We start from the raw sequence: 16,297 nt of genomic DNA, 5'->3' as shown, positions 1-16,297 counted from the left end.
TAGATCTCAGCTACATTGCTTGTACCCAAAGGACTGAATTAAGACAACATCCTTGTTGTCTTCATGTATGCAACTCTGACCCTTTTCATGTCATTGCTTATTTATGTTCATTGGCCATTTTTTTAAAAAATTTCCTCTTCATGATCTTTACTCCTCTTTCTGTTGGAGAGTTTGACATGTTGTTAATGTGTTGTAAGGAATCTTTGTATGTAGTCAAGATTAAACTTTTGTCTTGTGTAGTAGTATTTATTTCATTATTTTCCCAGTTAGATGTTTGCCCTTTAACCTTGCTCATACTATTCTTTTCAGAAAGCATTTTTTAAAAAGTAACAGCTTTATTGAGATAAAATTCATATTATGAAGTCACCCTGTTAAAATATACAATTCAATGATTTCTTAATATATTCACAAAGTTGTGCATTGATCACCCAATTCCAGAACATTTTCCATAAACCCAAAAAGAAACCCTGAGCCCATAAATAGTCCCCCCTATTTTCCTCTCTTCCAAGCTCATGGCAACCACTAATCTACTTTCAGTCTCTGTGGATTTACATATTCTGGACATTTAGAATAAATAGGATCCTAAAATATGAGCCATTTTATAACTGGCCACTTTCACTTACCATGTTTTTAAGATTCATTCACATTATAATATGTGTCAGTACGTCACTCCTTTTATGGCTGAAAAATATTCCATTGCATGCATATACCACATTTTTTTATCCTTTGTCAGTTGATGGACATTTGACTTGTTTGCACTTTTTGGCTCTTGTGAATAATGCTGCAGTGAACATTTGTGTACATGCAAAAGGTTTTGACTTGTATTTGGTCAAATCAGAATTGCTCTTTTCCTTTGTAAAGATTACTGTATTTCTTGTCATGTTAGCAGAGCCTTCTCAAAGTAGTTTTATGTAAATATTCACCTGTCTTTTAAAATGTATTTTTATGAGTAAATTATTCTATTTCAATCTTAAGTCCACATGAAAATTCATTTTGGTTTAAAATTTGGAAAAAGGATATATAATTTTTCCCAATAGAATCACTAGATGCTCCTAGATAATTTATTATTTAATAATTATCATGCCCTCTTTGATCTGAAACACCATGTTTACATCAAAATAAAAAGTGTATAATAGAAAAAATATTTCCAGATTTTGTTTTATTCCATTGATTTTTTTTTAATATATTCCTATTGTGGTACTTCATTGTAATTTTGGTAGCTTTAGCTTTATAAAACCTTTTAAGATCTTTAAAGAATATGCTTTCATTTTTTAATATAACTGGTATTTCACACACACACACACACACAAAAAACCACATATACTATATATTTTGTCAACTTCTAGAAAGCAATTCCATGGGATTCTGGCTAAAGGTGGGTTTCCTAAATTCACAAATTTAGGAAACAGTTGTTAATTTGGAATCTTCCTGTGCTATAATATGGCACCTCCTTTATTCAAGTTTTTCTTTTATGTACATTGTTCTGTCAGTTATTTTAGGTATTCGTTCTTGTTGCTATTGTAAATAGGTCTCCCCGCTCCCCCCGAACCTCCTGTTCTATTCTTAACAGTTTATTTCATTAAATTAGAAAAGTTTTGCTTTTGGCTACTGGCCAGTTTGTTGACTTTTTCATAATTGTAATTGGTTGATTCTCTTGAGTTTCACATGAAGCAGACAGAACTGACCTACAGTAACAAAATAGTGGGAAGTGCTCAGAAGGAGAAGTTTAGTGTGTTAAAGGAACACAAGACTCATTTGCTTGCCAGGTCGGAGAACACCTTTTTGAGGAAGCATTAAACAGAACCCTAAGGACTGCAGCAGGATTGGCCAGAGATAGGGGAGGAAGGCCTTCCAAACTGAGGGACCAGGACATGGGACGCTCTGTGCGCAAGGAGGTGTGTTCAAGCAATGGGGGCAGAGTGAGCAAAGATGAGTGGCAGGAGAGGTGAGCAGGGCACTTGCACGTGTGGAGGAGTCCTGGTCAAATCGTGAGTCTGGGAGAGCAGGCGCTGGAGAGGGTTTTGAGCAGAGGTGAGACACACTCCAGTTTTGCTGCTTTGTGGGAAATGGATTAAAGACAAACCACAGAGTGTGGGAGGCCTGTTAGGAAGCGGTTATAGTAGCTCAGCATCAGACCGCCTCCTCTTGGACTAGGCTGCTATTAATGTCATTCTTCTCTCCTCAGCTCTTCACTCGTTTATAGAGTAAAATAAAATTTTTATTGGATTGAAAAGTAAGTTTTATATGGAAAACTTGGGATTTTGAATTTCAGATCTGCCGCCAGTAGGCTGCCTTTTACTGCATGTTCTGTCACTTCCTAAAAAGCAAATGTCCACTCATTCGTCAGGTTTCCTATGTGATTCGAGATGAAGTGGAGAAGTACAATCGGAATGGAGTCAATGCCCTGCAGCTGGACCCAGCCCTCAACAGGCTTTTCACGGCAGGTCGAGACTCCATCATAAGGATATGGAGCGTCAATCAGCACAAAGTAAGGCAGGGGTCGAGTGGACACTTGAAATTCATACTCTGAAAATTTTGCTCTAATACGGCAGGCCTTTCGGAGTTTCCGATGGAATCTCTGAGCACTGAGTTATTTGGTACACTCTATAAAGACATGCAGCCAGCTTTCTATGAGCCCTTGAGAAAAACACCCCTAGGGGAGTTTCCGAAGTATTTCAGATAAGGCAGGGACTCCATAAAACTAGGCCTCTGATAAGAAAGACATAAAGAGATTTGTCTGGTAGAGGAATTACTTGCAACAATTTATTTTTCTGCTGTAACTATGTTCCCAAAAAGCTTCTTGGCAACCCTTTTCACTGCTATTAAGAAAAGGTTGACTATGCTTTTACAATTACAACTCATCTTGAACAAATATTAGATTTCTTCAAGGTTGTCGTAAAAGTATGAAGGCAACCTGCTGCCCTTCTTCAGATTTAAAACCTGCTTTCTTAAACGGACCAGTATTTAAACACATGTGAAGACAAATCCCGTCAAATTGCAAGGAATTCTTTTTCTGTTTGGTTTGAATGTCTGTATTGTGAATGACATAGGCAGATTCGGGGAAGGAAGAGGACATTTCTTGAGCTCCTAGCTATGTACCAGACACTCTTAGCACTTTCATATCCAAGATGGTCTTAATTCTCACAGTCCTCCTTCGAGGCAGCTGTTAGTTACGGTTCGTGTTCGGAGACGGGAAAACAGGCTCACAGAAATCCATGGTTAAATAGCTAGTAGGTGACAGGGAATTAGAGCCCCTCTGACTTGAAGCCTTGGCGCTAATCCTTATGGTTTTAAAGTCTGTGTCTTCCTAGCAAGCTCTGCAAGTCTGATGTTCAGTCCAAAAAAGACCCACTATTTTGCACACTTGCTAGATGATGTTTCTTTAAATGGATTTTGGTCTCGTGGGCTTTGAATTCTTTAAACAGTGGCCATAGAGGTGGCCCAATGTCAGAAACATGGGAAGGAAGAAAATCATGGCTTTTAAGTGCTTTTTGAAACTTATGTTTGAATTGGAATGTCACCTTTCTGGGAATTAACAGTACTGTATTTCAAACAAATTACAGGAAAACATTCACAAAAACTAACCTGGAAGAATCTAGAAAGCTGCCTATGCTGCCCTTAAAACATCTTTTTTCTGATCTTCGTTTTATGACAGGATTGAATAGCGTTTCTCAAATAGACTTGTTCTCTTTGCCAGGAAGTTTCTTGAACTTGCCTGTCTTAGGTGTAGGATGTAACTAAATACTTGGCTTGGTAATGAAGCCAAGTGAGAGGAATAGAAGAATCTCAAATTACTGAATTGAAATGGTGACCAGGGTAGCACTCCTTTAGCCCTTGGCTTCCATTTCTTCTCGGAAGGACCGTAGATAACATGAAGAAAACACTTAATTCAGAAGGTAAAAACCACAGTAGGAAGCTGAAAGCAGGGGTGTCCATCTCCCTCTGCAGCAGGCTGGGCTCCTCACCACTCGGCCGCCTCGTTTCTGCCCCTGCTGTGCGCTGTGAGCCTTCGGCACCACTGATTCATACCCCCCAGCCTGCAGGTGGGTTCATGCCCTGTCCTTTCCAGTAACGCCTTCCTGTAGCCCATTGTTGCCTTCACTGACTCAAGGCATAAAAATTAAGCATTTGTCCTGGAAACCTAGGCTTTTATCAGTAATAAAACTGTCCTGAAACAAAACTTCTATGCACATGGTATCTGGAAGCATCAACTCCTGGGGGCTAGATTTTAAGGTCATAGAGCAGTGGGTCACACTGAAGAATCTAAACATATCTATAATTTGTAATACAGTTCATTCTCTAAGATAAGCTAATGATATCCTATGATTTTTCTTTTAATTTCAGCAAGATCCATACATAGCATCTATGGAGCACCATACCGATTGGGTAAACGACATTGTACTCTGTTGTAATGGGAAAACATGTAAGTATTTCTTTGATTATTTGGCTTCAGGAAGCTTCTAATTTAATTTGATGTATTTTTTTCATTTTTCATGTAAGCTTTTTATTAAAATATAGCATGCCTACAGAAAAGCATGCACACTTGAGAGTACAAGCTTGCAAGGTGAACACCCACATAAGAAACAGATGACCAGAAGTGTCCCGCCCCGTGCCACCCTTCCAGTCACTGTCCCTTGCCCCACTGTCTTCTAAACACTATAGATTAGTTTTGCCTACATTTGAACTGTCTATATAAATAGACTCATATACTATGTATTCTTCTTTTAACCTTATTAATATCTCTTTCTGTTCTTATTATGGTAGGATCCATTTCTTGGTTTTTCAGTCTGTGTTAGAGAAATTTTCCCAATCAAATTAGTTCAACTGGAACTTTAAAAAATATTTGCCTTAGCTATTAAAAAAATAAAATTTTGAGGCAGAATACAATAGGTTCTAGAAAAAGCTTTTAAATAAATATTTTTTAAATTCTTATTGATTTCAGAGAAGAAGGGAGAGGGAGGGAGAGACAGAAACATCAATGATGAGAGAGAATCATTGATTGGCTGCCTCCGGCATGCCCCACACTGGGGATCGAGCCCACAACCCTGGCATGTGCCCTTGACCAGAATCGAGCCTGGGACCCCTCAGTCTGCAGGCCGACGCTCTATCCACTGAGCTAAACCAGCTAGGGCGAGAAAAAGCTTTTAGATTATATATGTACTATATGTATGTATAAACATGAACAGACATTTGAATTAATATTAGGAATATTATAAATATTGAAGTATATACCACTAAGGTGTTTGTTAATTCTTTGCCTCTTCTAGTAATATCTGCTTCTTCTGACACGACAGTAAAAGTATGGAATGCACATAAGGGATTTTGTATGTCAACATTAAGGACACATAAGGTAAAAGAGCTAACATAATATTTCAATTTTCAGTGTGTTTAGTGTAATATTGGGGTCTCAGTACTTTAAGTGGCTCATTTTCTTATGGATCTACAATGTAGGTCATAGTACGTGTGTTCTGTTACAGGATTATGTAAAGGCCTTAGCATATGCCAAGGATAAAGAACTGGTAGCATCGGCTGGGTTGGACAGACAAATATTCCTTTGGGATGTGAATACTCTAACAGCACTGACTGCCTCAAATAACACTGTCACAAGTAAGGAGTTTGAAAAAAATGTCTTTGAAAGTGCTCCAAGTTGACATAAACAAAGAATGGTTTATAAAATATTTTTGATAAGTTTGTATTGAGACAGTGGTTCATATCTAGAGAGTGCTTCTACCTCCAGCGTTCTAGCCCCCAAGGGTGTGCTTGGGCAAGGAGCTAGTTCCTCGCCGCATCTAAGTGGTAACTTCTCCAAGTGCCAGCTTTCATGTGCATCCCTTAGACCCCTAGCTGAAGCCTGAGGGCCTGCAGGCGGCAGAGTCTGTCTTACTACTACTTTGTAAGTAGTAGCATCTCCCACAGCATCGCCTGCCCAAAGCCACACACTCAGCAGATACTGACAGGGTAGGCAGTTTCTGACTTTCCAAAGTGTTACTGTATATTAAGAACCTTTGAGTTAATGGCCCAGATGGAAAATACCCAAAGCAAAGAAAGAAAAGGTTTTGAGTGCGAATTTTGCAGGACCTTTTTAGAGCAGCCCAAAGAATCCAGCCAATTCTAGAGGAGTTCAGGGAGGCTAGGGTGCTGCGAGAGGCGATTCAGAACGTTCACAGCAGGTTAATAGCATGGATGCCTCTTCAATTAAGAGATCTCGGATGACCAGGTCAGACCCATCCAAGTCTAAACTTGAAACTCAGCCTCATGCTTGGCCCAGCCTACTAGAGTCCTGCAGGCCAGGTGTCAGACGGGACTCTAAGGAGCACATTTTTTGGCTAAGCCTGGCCTGGAAGGTCTGTGTTCAGGACGTGGACTTGAACTATCTAGATCCCTGTGTTATAGATTCAGCTCGAGTCAAAAAGTTTGCCCACCCCTGATCTAGATCCCTGCATTATAGATTCAATTTGTCATGACTGTGGAACACTCACACTGACATAGCCAGGGCAGTTCTAATAAAACCTAGTATGAGCCAAGAGGGGCAAGTTGCGTGGCTGGTGTTTATGATTTTTTTAATACTGTCTTGCTTTTCCCCCCTGGGAGATATGTGAAGGTCTAAACACTATTCTCCCCTTGTTCTTGATTTTCCACCTGTACACTCTCTCAGTGCTTCAGTAGCTGGTCCCTGCTGAGGCTGTCGTGATCCATTTAGCTCTTTGTAGATGTAAGTCCTGCCTCAAAGAGACACTAACAAAACGGAACAAAGCAGAACAGCAGGGTGGTCTCAAGGTCAGAGACTAGGCTTAGTGGTTACAGATTCTACAACAGATATGTCTTGGCTTAGAATAGTTTAGAGAGGACCTCATAAGTTTTTTGTGATTACAGAAATAATACTAATAGCTAACATTTATTGAGCACTCCTACAAGCAGTTACTTTTCTAAATACTTTACATATATTATTCTTTATTGTAAAATTAGCATCATACTCCATAGTTTTATATGCTTTTTTTTTCACTTCAGTGATATTTTGTTCTGAATCAAAGGGCCTGAACATGATTCTTGCTACATGTTGCCTGGTTTCCTTCCAGAAGAGTTATACCAAATTGTCCTCCCACAAGCAATGTGTGAGAGTGCCGTTTTACTGTGTTTTCTGATAATTGAATATTACCTTGTTTTCTTTTTAATCTGATTTGGTGAAAATAGTATTTTTGTTTATTTGAAATAGTGAGTTTGGACATATTTTTCATATATCTCAGTGGTACATGTATATCTTTGAAAATATATTACTTATGTGGATAGCTTTTAAATGGCAGTACAGTTCAATTTAGCAAATATTTATTGAGCATTTGTGTATACTCAAATCCAGAAAAGATGTAAAACTTGATATCTCTGTTATAGATTTCTTTAGAGCACTCATAAAGATAAGATTTTCGAAATTGAATAATTAAGCCTGCAATTTTTGCTGACTAGCTACTAAACATCTGGTAATTTTGTTAACATGTAGCTCCATTTATCCTTAATAGCTTCTTCTTTAAGTGGGAACAAAGATTCCATTTATAGCCTGGCAATGAACCAACTGGGAACAATCATTGTATCAGGGTCCACTGAGAAGGTAAGGGGGAGCTTGAAGGGTGTACCTTAACTCTAGAAAACAAAGAAACCAAAATAATTTGATCTGTGTCATTACTAGCCATATAGACAGTGGTTTTGCCTGGTGGAATGCTAAAAGAAAGGTTTTATTTGAACAAATAAGAGCATAACTGTGTAATTACTGTCGTGTGTGGTAATGGGGGTGGGTGGACGGGGTGGGAAAGGCCTGTTCATTTTTTGACATTAAAGAGGCTTCCTCCCACTTGAAAAGGGAGCCTTAGACGGTGTCCGTTGGCAGAAGCAATGTTTCTTTCTCAGAATTTAGTGGCTGTCATTTGATTTATAAAAGTCATCTGTTATTGAAATTTGATCGTGGATATACTCAGTTTACGTAATATTTTGTTAAAATTTATAGGTTTTAAGGGTATGGGATCCAAGAACATGTGCAAAGCTGATGAAGCTTAAAGGGCACACGGATAATGTGAAAGCGTTGCTGCTGAACAGAGACGGCACCCAGGTACGCAGCTTTGCGTGGGCACTGACCTAATGGCTTTGCCAAGTTTCATACAACAGAAACCCCCCACTTAGTGTACTGCTGCACACACTGATTGAACAAAGCTGCATATATTATAAACTGTGGATTAATTTTAAATCCTTAAAATATTAAATTGTATATATAATAACCCCAATTTTGAAAAAACGATCTTTCATCATTGTAGATAAAAAACGAAAACTAAGCACCACTTATTCCACTACCACTTACTCCTGCTCCCCCAGCCATTTTTTCATGGGGCAGGGATAAGTTCACAGCTAATTGGAATTAATTGATTGTGATGGAGCTAGAAAAGGGAGAGTAGGAAAATTATGAGATGAGAAACACCATAATTCTATTACTTCTGTGGAAATTACGTCATGAAAATTGCCTCACATGTGAATTAGAGAAACCTTTTTGTCCCCAAAGGTGAAAGAAAGGTTTGAAAAACTAACCAAAGGAAGGAAATCACTTCCCAGAGCCAGACGAAGAGAGGCTTGGAGATGTAGAAGGCACTCAGTGTTAATGCATTGAGTGGCCTGGAGGAGAGGACTTCATCCTGGTCCTTAGTTAGCTCATCTGCAAAGTGGGAATCATATTTAGTCTGTGTAGTACGTGAGAAGATTAGAAATAATGAGTATGTTCTTGTCGTAATCCCTGGATTTTTAGAGCTCTTGAACCCTGTGCAGCCCCATTTTCATGTGAGTCAAGAAGCCTAGTGCAGTCAGCTGCTCAGGTTTTGCAGTGTAGCTGCTGGGCTGCACGGGAGACGGGTGCCAGGCCTTGTTCTCTAAGCTTTGTCCAGGTTGCCTGGGTCGTATGGTCTCCATGGGACTGCCCTTACATATGGGCTGTAGACACGATGGTTTCCAGAAGAGGGCTCTGGGCCTGGCAGACTTGCTAAAGCTCCTCCTGACTGTTACACTCCATGTCTTGTTTCTATATATACGTTTATGAATGTGCTTTTTAAAACCAAGATGACTTAAATACAAGTCAATGCACTTCACTAAAGTCAGCTACTGATTCTCAAACTCTTGTTTGAGACAGAAGCACTAGATATTAGTTACTGGACCAGAGTTTATTTTGCATCCTGCAGAATCACCCTGCAAGCTTCTAATGCAGGGTCTCTGGTGGCATTGTGATTCAAGGACTTATCCTATCTAATAAAGAGGGAATATGCTAATGGACCCTCACACCATTGTAAAGATGGTGGCACCCACAGCCAACAAGAAGGGAATATGCTAATTGACTGCCACACCCTCAAAGATAGCAGCGCCCACAGCCACAAGATGGCAGTGCCCAGTCCCCTCAGCCCCACCAGGGCGGCAGACATGCGGCCTGCCTCCGGAGATCCCCAGTCCCCTCAGGCCCCCAGCCACCCAGGGCCGGCCCAAGGCACAGGTAACCAGGGCCAGCCGAGGCTTGTGCTGCCGGCAGTGGCAGCAGCAAGGTGTGATGGGGCGTTGCCTTCCCCTGATCGCCGGATCACCTCCCGCCCCTGAGGGCTCCCGGACTGTGAGAGGGGGTAGGCCAGGCTGAGGGACCCCCACTCCAGTGCATGAATTTTCATGCACCAGGCCTCTAGTGATGTATAATAGGCCAGTGAATCTCATGGACAGCAACTTATTGCCTCACTTCCTTTGTTGTAGCGTAAGATCCTTAGTTAGCAAATCTTATGATTTGAGGTCCGTCACCATAGCAATTATTTTGATTGGTGTCAACATACCTGGGTCAAGCCACTTTTCAGAGGCAGAAATACAGGTTGCTAGGGGTGTGTGCTTGACAGTGTAGCGTCAGGAGAGAAGCCTGGGCAGAGCACAGGAGCTTTTGGACAGATCTCTAACCTTTACTTTCTTTGTTCCCAGTGTCTTTCTGGCAGTTCTGATGGGACAATTCGCCTGTGGTCCCTCGGTCAGCAGAGATGTATAGCGACGTACCGAGTCCATGATGAAGGCGTTTGGGCTCTGCAAGTCAATGACGCCTTCACACATGTGTATTCTGGAGGAAGGGACCGGAAGATTTATTGTACAGACCTAAGAAACCCTGACATTCGAGTGCTGATTTGTGAAGAAAAGGCACCAGTTCTCAAGGTATGTGATATATATTTTTTAAATTGATTTGAGAGGAAGGAAGAGAGCGAGAGAGAGAAGAACATCAACATGAGAGAGAAACATTGATTGGTTACCTCCTGTATGCACCTGTATGCGACCCGACCAGGGATCGAACCTGAAACTTGGGTGTGTGCCCTGACTAGGAATCAAACCCACCACCTTCTGGTGCAAGTGACAACACTCCAACCAACTGAGCCATACCGGTCAATCAGGGCAGTATGTCATATATTTTAGTTTATATAATTAAGATTGTTACATTGCTCCTGAGAGCGCCTGGCTGTCTTAACCTGTCATTAGAGGAGGAATATGAGGAGTTCAGGTATCTGTAAGCAGAAATTGTCCACTGCTCAAGAGGGAGGGAGGGTGTGGCCGAGCACTCCTCAGGAGGAGGGAATGAGCTGGCTCACACCCCACAGGTGACTGCTCAGTGTGGTCCTGATCGGGGTCTGGATGTGGGTGAACGGGTACTTGGGAAGCCATCCATATTGACACCTATTAGAAGTAGAGCCGAGGCTAAAAAATGGCCAGGCATCACGGGACAGATGTCCAGCCTCACTGATAGTCCTAGAATTGCACACTGCAACACAGCGAGGAACTTTCAAAGGGAGCATAAAGACAGACTACCCTGTCTTCTCAGAAATCATCTGCAAACATCAGGGAAAGCAAGAAACAACTGCAAATATCCATCTGTGCAGCTGAGTGACATCTGACACCCAGACCACAGCATAGGAGGAGGGGCTGCAACAGGGAACAGAGGTCGAGGAGACGTTGAGAGGATGCCTGTGGGCTGGCTGAGTGCAGTTCTCTAAGGTAGAGGGCACGTCCTAATGGACAAACCAGTAATGCTTTAGAGAACAGCAAGCGAGTTAGGGCTGCCGTCACAGACACAGCGTGTGTGCAGGAAGCAGCTGATGGGGTGAAGGTGGGGAGGAGGAACACTGCGCTGTGAGTCCTGCAGCTGCCAGGGTCTCTTGGCTGGAGAAAAAGACCTTAGCGCAGGCAGCCATATGTTACAAGGAGTGTCGCTCTGAACTGAAGAGGATCCCGGCTTGCTAAGAGTCCAGCCCTGTCCCCGCAGCTCCAGTCCTGCGGTTTCCTGGTACAGGAAGAACAGTGGGCTAATGCAGAGTGATTCCCGTTGCATGATATATGGGCATTTGTATATTTATACATTCAGTATTTTTTAATACATATTTATTAATTTCAGAGAGGAAGGAAGAGGGAGAGAGAGATAGAAACATCAATATTGAGAGAAAATTTTTGATTGACTGCCTCCTGCGTGCTCCCCACTGGGCGTCGAGCCCGCAACCCAGGCACGTGCCCTTAACCGGAATTGAACCTGGGACCCTTTAGTCCGCAGGTTGACGCTCTATCCATTAAGCCAAACCGGCTAAGGCATACATTTAGTATTTTAAAAATACAGAAGGGCACACAGTAAACTGTTCACAAGTGCACTATCCTTGGGTGAGGGGGTAGATTATGTGGGGTACTTTTCACTTTTGCTGTGTTATATTTTTACTACTAACATTTTCAAAGAGAAAAATAAATCCATTTCTTTGTTATTAAGAACATAAAAAAGGGGTAGCAAAACAAAAAAATTCTGATAAGTCATCCTTTGGCCTGTACCCATGTAGATCCCTTAAATTAGGGGTGGGAACGTCCAGCCCACAGGCCATGTAAGGCCCACAGATCATTGGGTCTGGCCCTGCTGAGGTATTAGGTGTGAGTTAATTAAATGTTTGACCAAATATAGCAGGCTAATTTTAAGTTGATAATTTTGTGTGGCCCTCAAATGATGTTATAAATATCCAAATGGCTCTTAGCAGAAAAAAAGGTTCCCCATCCCTGCCTTAAATTAACCACACTTAAACCTTTAAGCTCTCAAATGATGTTATAAATATCCAAATGGCTCTTAGCAAAAAAAAGGTTCCCCACCCCTGCCTTAAATTAACCACACAAACCTTTAAGCCATTATTTTTGGTGAGAAGTCACTGCTGCTACACTTTTATAGGGTCATGAATTTCTTTAGCACAGACTCCCTCATTCATTTGCTGAATCCCTAGCTTTTAACACGTGCCATGGTATAGTCAACACACAGTGCTGAATGGAGGAGTTATTTAATAACGTAGAGCTGGTCCTGGCAGCTCAGAAGAGTCAGCATTCCACACAGCGGTATTTTTGTGGGTTGTTTTCAGATGGAGCTTGATAGATCCGCTGATCCACCTCCTGCAATCTGGGTTGCAACAACGAAATCTACAGTAAATAAATGGGTAAGTGAGCCATTGTACAGCTGACAAAGGATTAGAAGCTGATAAAGGATTAGACCCAGTAGCAAATGCTCAGTATGAGCCTGGCTCAGCATGCCTTTCAACAGTGCAAAAATCTGAAAGCCCCCATGAATGCAGGTGTGGGCCTAAGGGTTGTACAGAAATTAAGGTAGTAGTCAAAATGACGCTTCGATGTCTTTGTGGCTCAGCATGCCTTTCAACAGTGCAAAAATCTGAAACCCCTATGAATGCAGGTGTGGGCCTAAGGGTTGTATAGAAATTAAGGTAGTAGTCAAAATGACGCTTCAATGTCTTTTCAGAAGCCAAGAAATATATGTGACATGCCTAAGCTGTGGCCTGATACAGCCAGTAGATTTAGTACAACTCTGACCTCATGGAGCTGCATTTGAAAATAGGCAGCCCAGTACCAGCACAGCAGGGAAACTGGTTAGGCTTCTGTTTCTCTAAACAGAGAAAACAGAAAACTGTGCTTTCAGACTCATTTCCTTTTTCTTCATAGTATGAAAAACAGGGAGAGAAATAAGAGGATGGTCAGAGAGAAGTCATCAAAAGTACTATTAATGCTTAAATCTTAATTGAAGACTTTAAGTTTTCTTACCAGACTGTTTGTGGATAACAAACGAGCAAGTGTTTATATTTATTCCTATTTATTATGCAGGTCAAGTGGTCTTTCTCTGTACTGTAACAAATGTTACATTTCTTGTCTAAATTTCGTTGTGCTAATTTGCGATCAACATAGTTTACCTGGAAGAATGCCTGCTGTTCTCTCCAAAAAGACATTCCCTTCTTAATGTTCGTTTGGGTTTTTTAAATCATGGTAGATAATCATACTTTGTCACTATGTATTTTTTGGCTGATGTTTTATTGTTGGGTTGTTCTCATTTGTTTGTTCTTTGTTTTTCTTGCCACTTTAAACAGATTGGCAACGCTTATAAAGCATAAAATGATTAAATAATAAATTTTGTTCCTTCAGACATTGAAGGGAATTCACAACTTTAGAGCCTCTGGAGATTATGACAATGACTGTACAAATCCTATAACACCCCTTTGTACACAACCTGACCAGGTTATTAAAGGTGAGTAAGGAAATTGGAAGGTATTTAGTACCTTTTGTGGAGATTAATTGTAGTTACTAAGAGACTGACAGAAATGGAGGAGATGACCTTCTATTAATGTAATTCTGATGTCAACAAAAGACTCATAATAGCATTTTGATTTATTTTTAATAGAAGAAAGCTTTTAAAAACTGCTATTCAGTGACTTCAAAATGTGGGCTTTCTTTAATTAATCTTTTTACCCAGCATCAGGATAGTCACGGTCTTGGTAAAGCCAACAGCCATTCTGAAAAATATAGAGAGTTTAGTGTTGTCTTTTAGCACAAGCCAGAAAAGTCAGATCTGGTCCTAGAATTCTACAGACTACAGCTGTAATGGCACCTCTGACTTTAATGTCAGAGCTTGGGATTAGAATATTGAATGACACATTCAACAACAATGTTCCTGCAGGAGCATAAAGAGAAGGAAGATAGGAAGCAAAAGTTGATGAGAGATGGGGCTCATTTAAAGGTTTCCTGTCATCATTTGGACTTTCCCAGCGGGTAAAACTGTCTGCCCTTAACAGTTTCAACTAGTAGCCCCATGTTGAAGTGAGGATTCTTTTAACCTATAATCTGTATTAAAACCAGACTATTTTTGTTTGATTGACCTTAAATTGCCTTAGATATAATGACATAGTCTTCTGATTTGCCTTCTTCTTCCTGGGGGGCTAGTATGATTTATGTTCTGTTAGATACCAGTTCACAGTTATTGCCACACAGTGAATTTAAATGTAGTAGAAGGATTGTTCTGCTAATTGTGTGGGTTTTTCTCCTTTAGGCGGTGCTAGTATTATTCAGTGCCACATTCTGAATGATAAGAGACATATATTAACAAAAGATACCAATAATAATGTGGCATATTGGGACGTATTGAAGGTAAGTATCTTTTATATTAAATATATGATACTGGTTCATGTATCCCACTTATTTTTTATGATATAGATATACATAGATGTAGATATATAGATAGATATACACCAAGATAATAAGTATATAAATTAAGATTTAGTTTCAATAATACTTTATTTGGGGGGTAGATACTTTCTTACGTGAATATTAGATAAGGCTATAGTTTCCAAAACGAATATTTTGTGGGGGGGTTTTTAATTTAAAATTGTAATAGTTATTTAAAGGTAACTGCTCTAAAATAAAAATGTTTGACCATTTTTTTAAAAAATGTTTTAGACTCCATGTTAATAGGCAAAATGTGAAAATGTGTAAAATTTTGAGTAGCTAAGTCAGAATCAAATTAAGTTGCCACTTAATTATTATACTTTATTTTTTATGTATAGGCAAGTAAAGTGGAAGATCTTGGCAAAGTGGATTTTGAAGATGAAATTAAAAAAAGATTTAAGATGGTGTATGTACCAAATTGGTTCTCAGTAGACTTAAAAACAGGGGTAAGTTCACAATTGGTACTTGTGCAATTTGGGATAGTTGAAAATTTCTAATGTAGCTCAAAATTAAGTATCATTAATTACAGCATCCTATGTTTTTAAGTATGAAAGGGAAAAAATTATTAATTCTTGTAAAATGTAGTTTAAATATCTTTTGGTGTCCTAGTAAATTAAACTGTAGTTGCATAGAACTGCATGAAACACTTTTTGGTTCTGAATCTGTGGCTTAGCACTTTAGTTAAACAGTACAAATAAAGGTTTAGATACGCGTTTGGAGAATGTATCCAATGGCATGCCACTAACAACTTTTATTTCTGACAGATGTTGACTATTACTCTGGATGAGAGCGACTGTTTTGCTGCTTGGGTTTCTGCCAAAGATGCCGGCTTCAGCAGCCCTGATGGGTCAGATCCAAAACGTGAGTGTGTCCTTCCTTCTCTTCCTCCTTGCAAAAGAGAAGGTGGGTCTGTGCTCTCTCCTTGTGCTCATCTTCTAAGAGTCTGTTCTGTTGTGTTGATGTCTTTGGTCAGGATTTTCCTAAGAATGTAGCATGTACCCGATGTATACAAATACCGTTCTAGTGGCTTTATATGAAATAGCCTTTTTAAAGAATGGCTATATCTGAAAAACCAAATAGAATATGTTTGCTCCATATTACCACTGCTTTAAACATTCAAAGATAAAATTTTAATAGACTTGGAAAAATCTCTGAAGTCTTGCTTTTAAACATCATTGGCATTGGGTTAAGAATTAAACTCAGGCTCTGGCCAGGTGGCTTGGGTGGGTGCCGTGTCATCCCATACACCACAGGGTTGTGGGTTTGATCCCCAGTCGGGACACATGTGGTGTTTCTCTCTCACATCTATCTCTCTCTCTCTCTCTCTCTCTCTCTCTCTCTCTCTCTCTCTCTCTCTCCTTTCTGTAAAAGCAATAAAAACATATCCTCAGGTGAGGATTAGGAAAAAGAATTTAACATCAGAATATGTGGAAACTTGTTTTTATTTCTTTCCCTCTATTTTTAGGTAAAAACGAGTAATTCTCTTTTCCATTTTTTTCTTTTTAATTAACTCTGTTGCAGTGAACTTAGGAGGACTTTTGCTCCAGGCACTCCTAGAATATTGGCCTAGAACACATGTGAATCCCATAGACGAAGAAGAAAATGAAGTGAACCATGGTTCGTGCTGTTATATCGGGATAAATGGTTAACAGTTACTCAGAAGTTAAAAAGACTTAGACTGGTTGTTATTTTAAGAAACACTTTAAGCATTTGCTAAATTGTGACATAATATTTGTGA

At 40.1% G+C, this 16,297-nt stretch overlaps 1 protein-coding gene across 1 annotated transcript in view; it reads left to right on the top strand.

Annotated features, from left to right (window-relative positions):
- Window positions 1–2,287: 2,287 nt before the first annotated feature.
- The window catches only part of WDR48 (WD repeat domain 48), a 24,316-nt gene continuing 10,306 nt past the window's right edge, over window positions 2,288–16,297 (top strand). Inside the window, exons 1-13 of the mRNA XM_014534924.1 lie at window positions 2,288–2,488; window positions 4,345–4,423; window positions 5,268–5,350; window positions 5,478–5,607; window positions 7,512–7,600; window positions 7,994–8,095; window positions 9,976–10,200; window positions 12,417–12,491; window positions 13,483–13,585; window positions 14,384–14,481; window positions 14,898–15,005; window positions 15,324–15,420; window positions 16,081–16,176. Coding sequence (XP_014390410.1) covers window positions 2,303–2,488; window positions 4,345–4,423; window positions 5,268–5,350; window positions 5,478–5,607; window positions 7,512–7,600; window positions 7,994–8,095; window positions 9,976–10,200; window positions 12,417–12,491; window positions 13,483–13,585; window positions 14,384–14,481; window positions 14,898–15,005; window positions 15,324–15,420; window positions 16,081–16,176 — 1,471 coding nt within the window. The 5' untranslated portion in view covers window positions 2,288–2,302. The remainder of the gene's footprint in view (window positions 2,489–4,344; window positions 4,424–5,267; window positions 5,351–5,477; window positions 5,608–7,511; window positions 7,601–7,993; window positions 8,096–9,975; window positions 10,201–12,416; window positions 12,492–13,482; window positions 13,586–14,383; window positions 14,482–14,897; window positions 15,006–15,323; window positions 15,421–16,080; window positions 16,177–16,297) is intronic.

This window comes from Myotis brandtii, unplaced genomic scaffold, assembly GCF_000412655.1.
Source record: "Myotis brandtii unplaced genomic scaffold, ASM41265v1 scaffold134, whole genome shotgun sequence".
NCBI lineage: Eukaryota > Metazoa > Chordata > Mammalia > Chiroptera > Vespertilionidae > Myotis > Myotis brandtii.
Note: the sequence above shows the minus strand (reverse complement) of the source record. Positions and strands in the feature narration are given on the sequence as shown.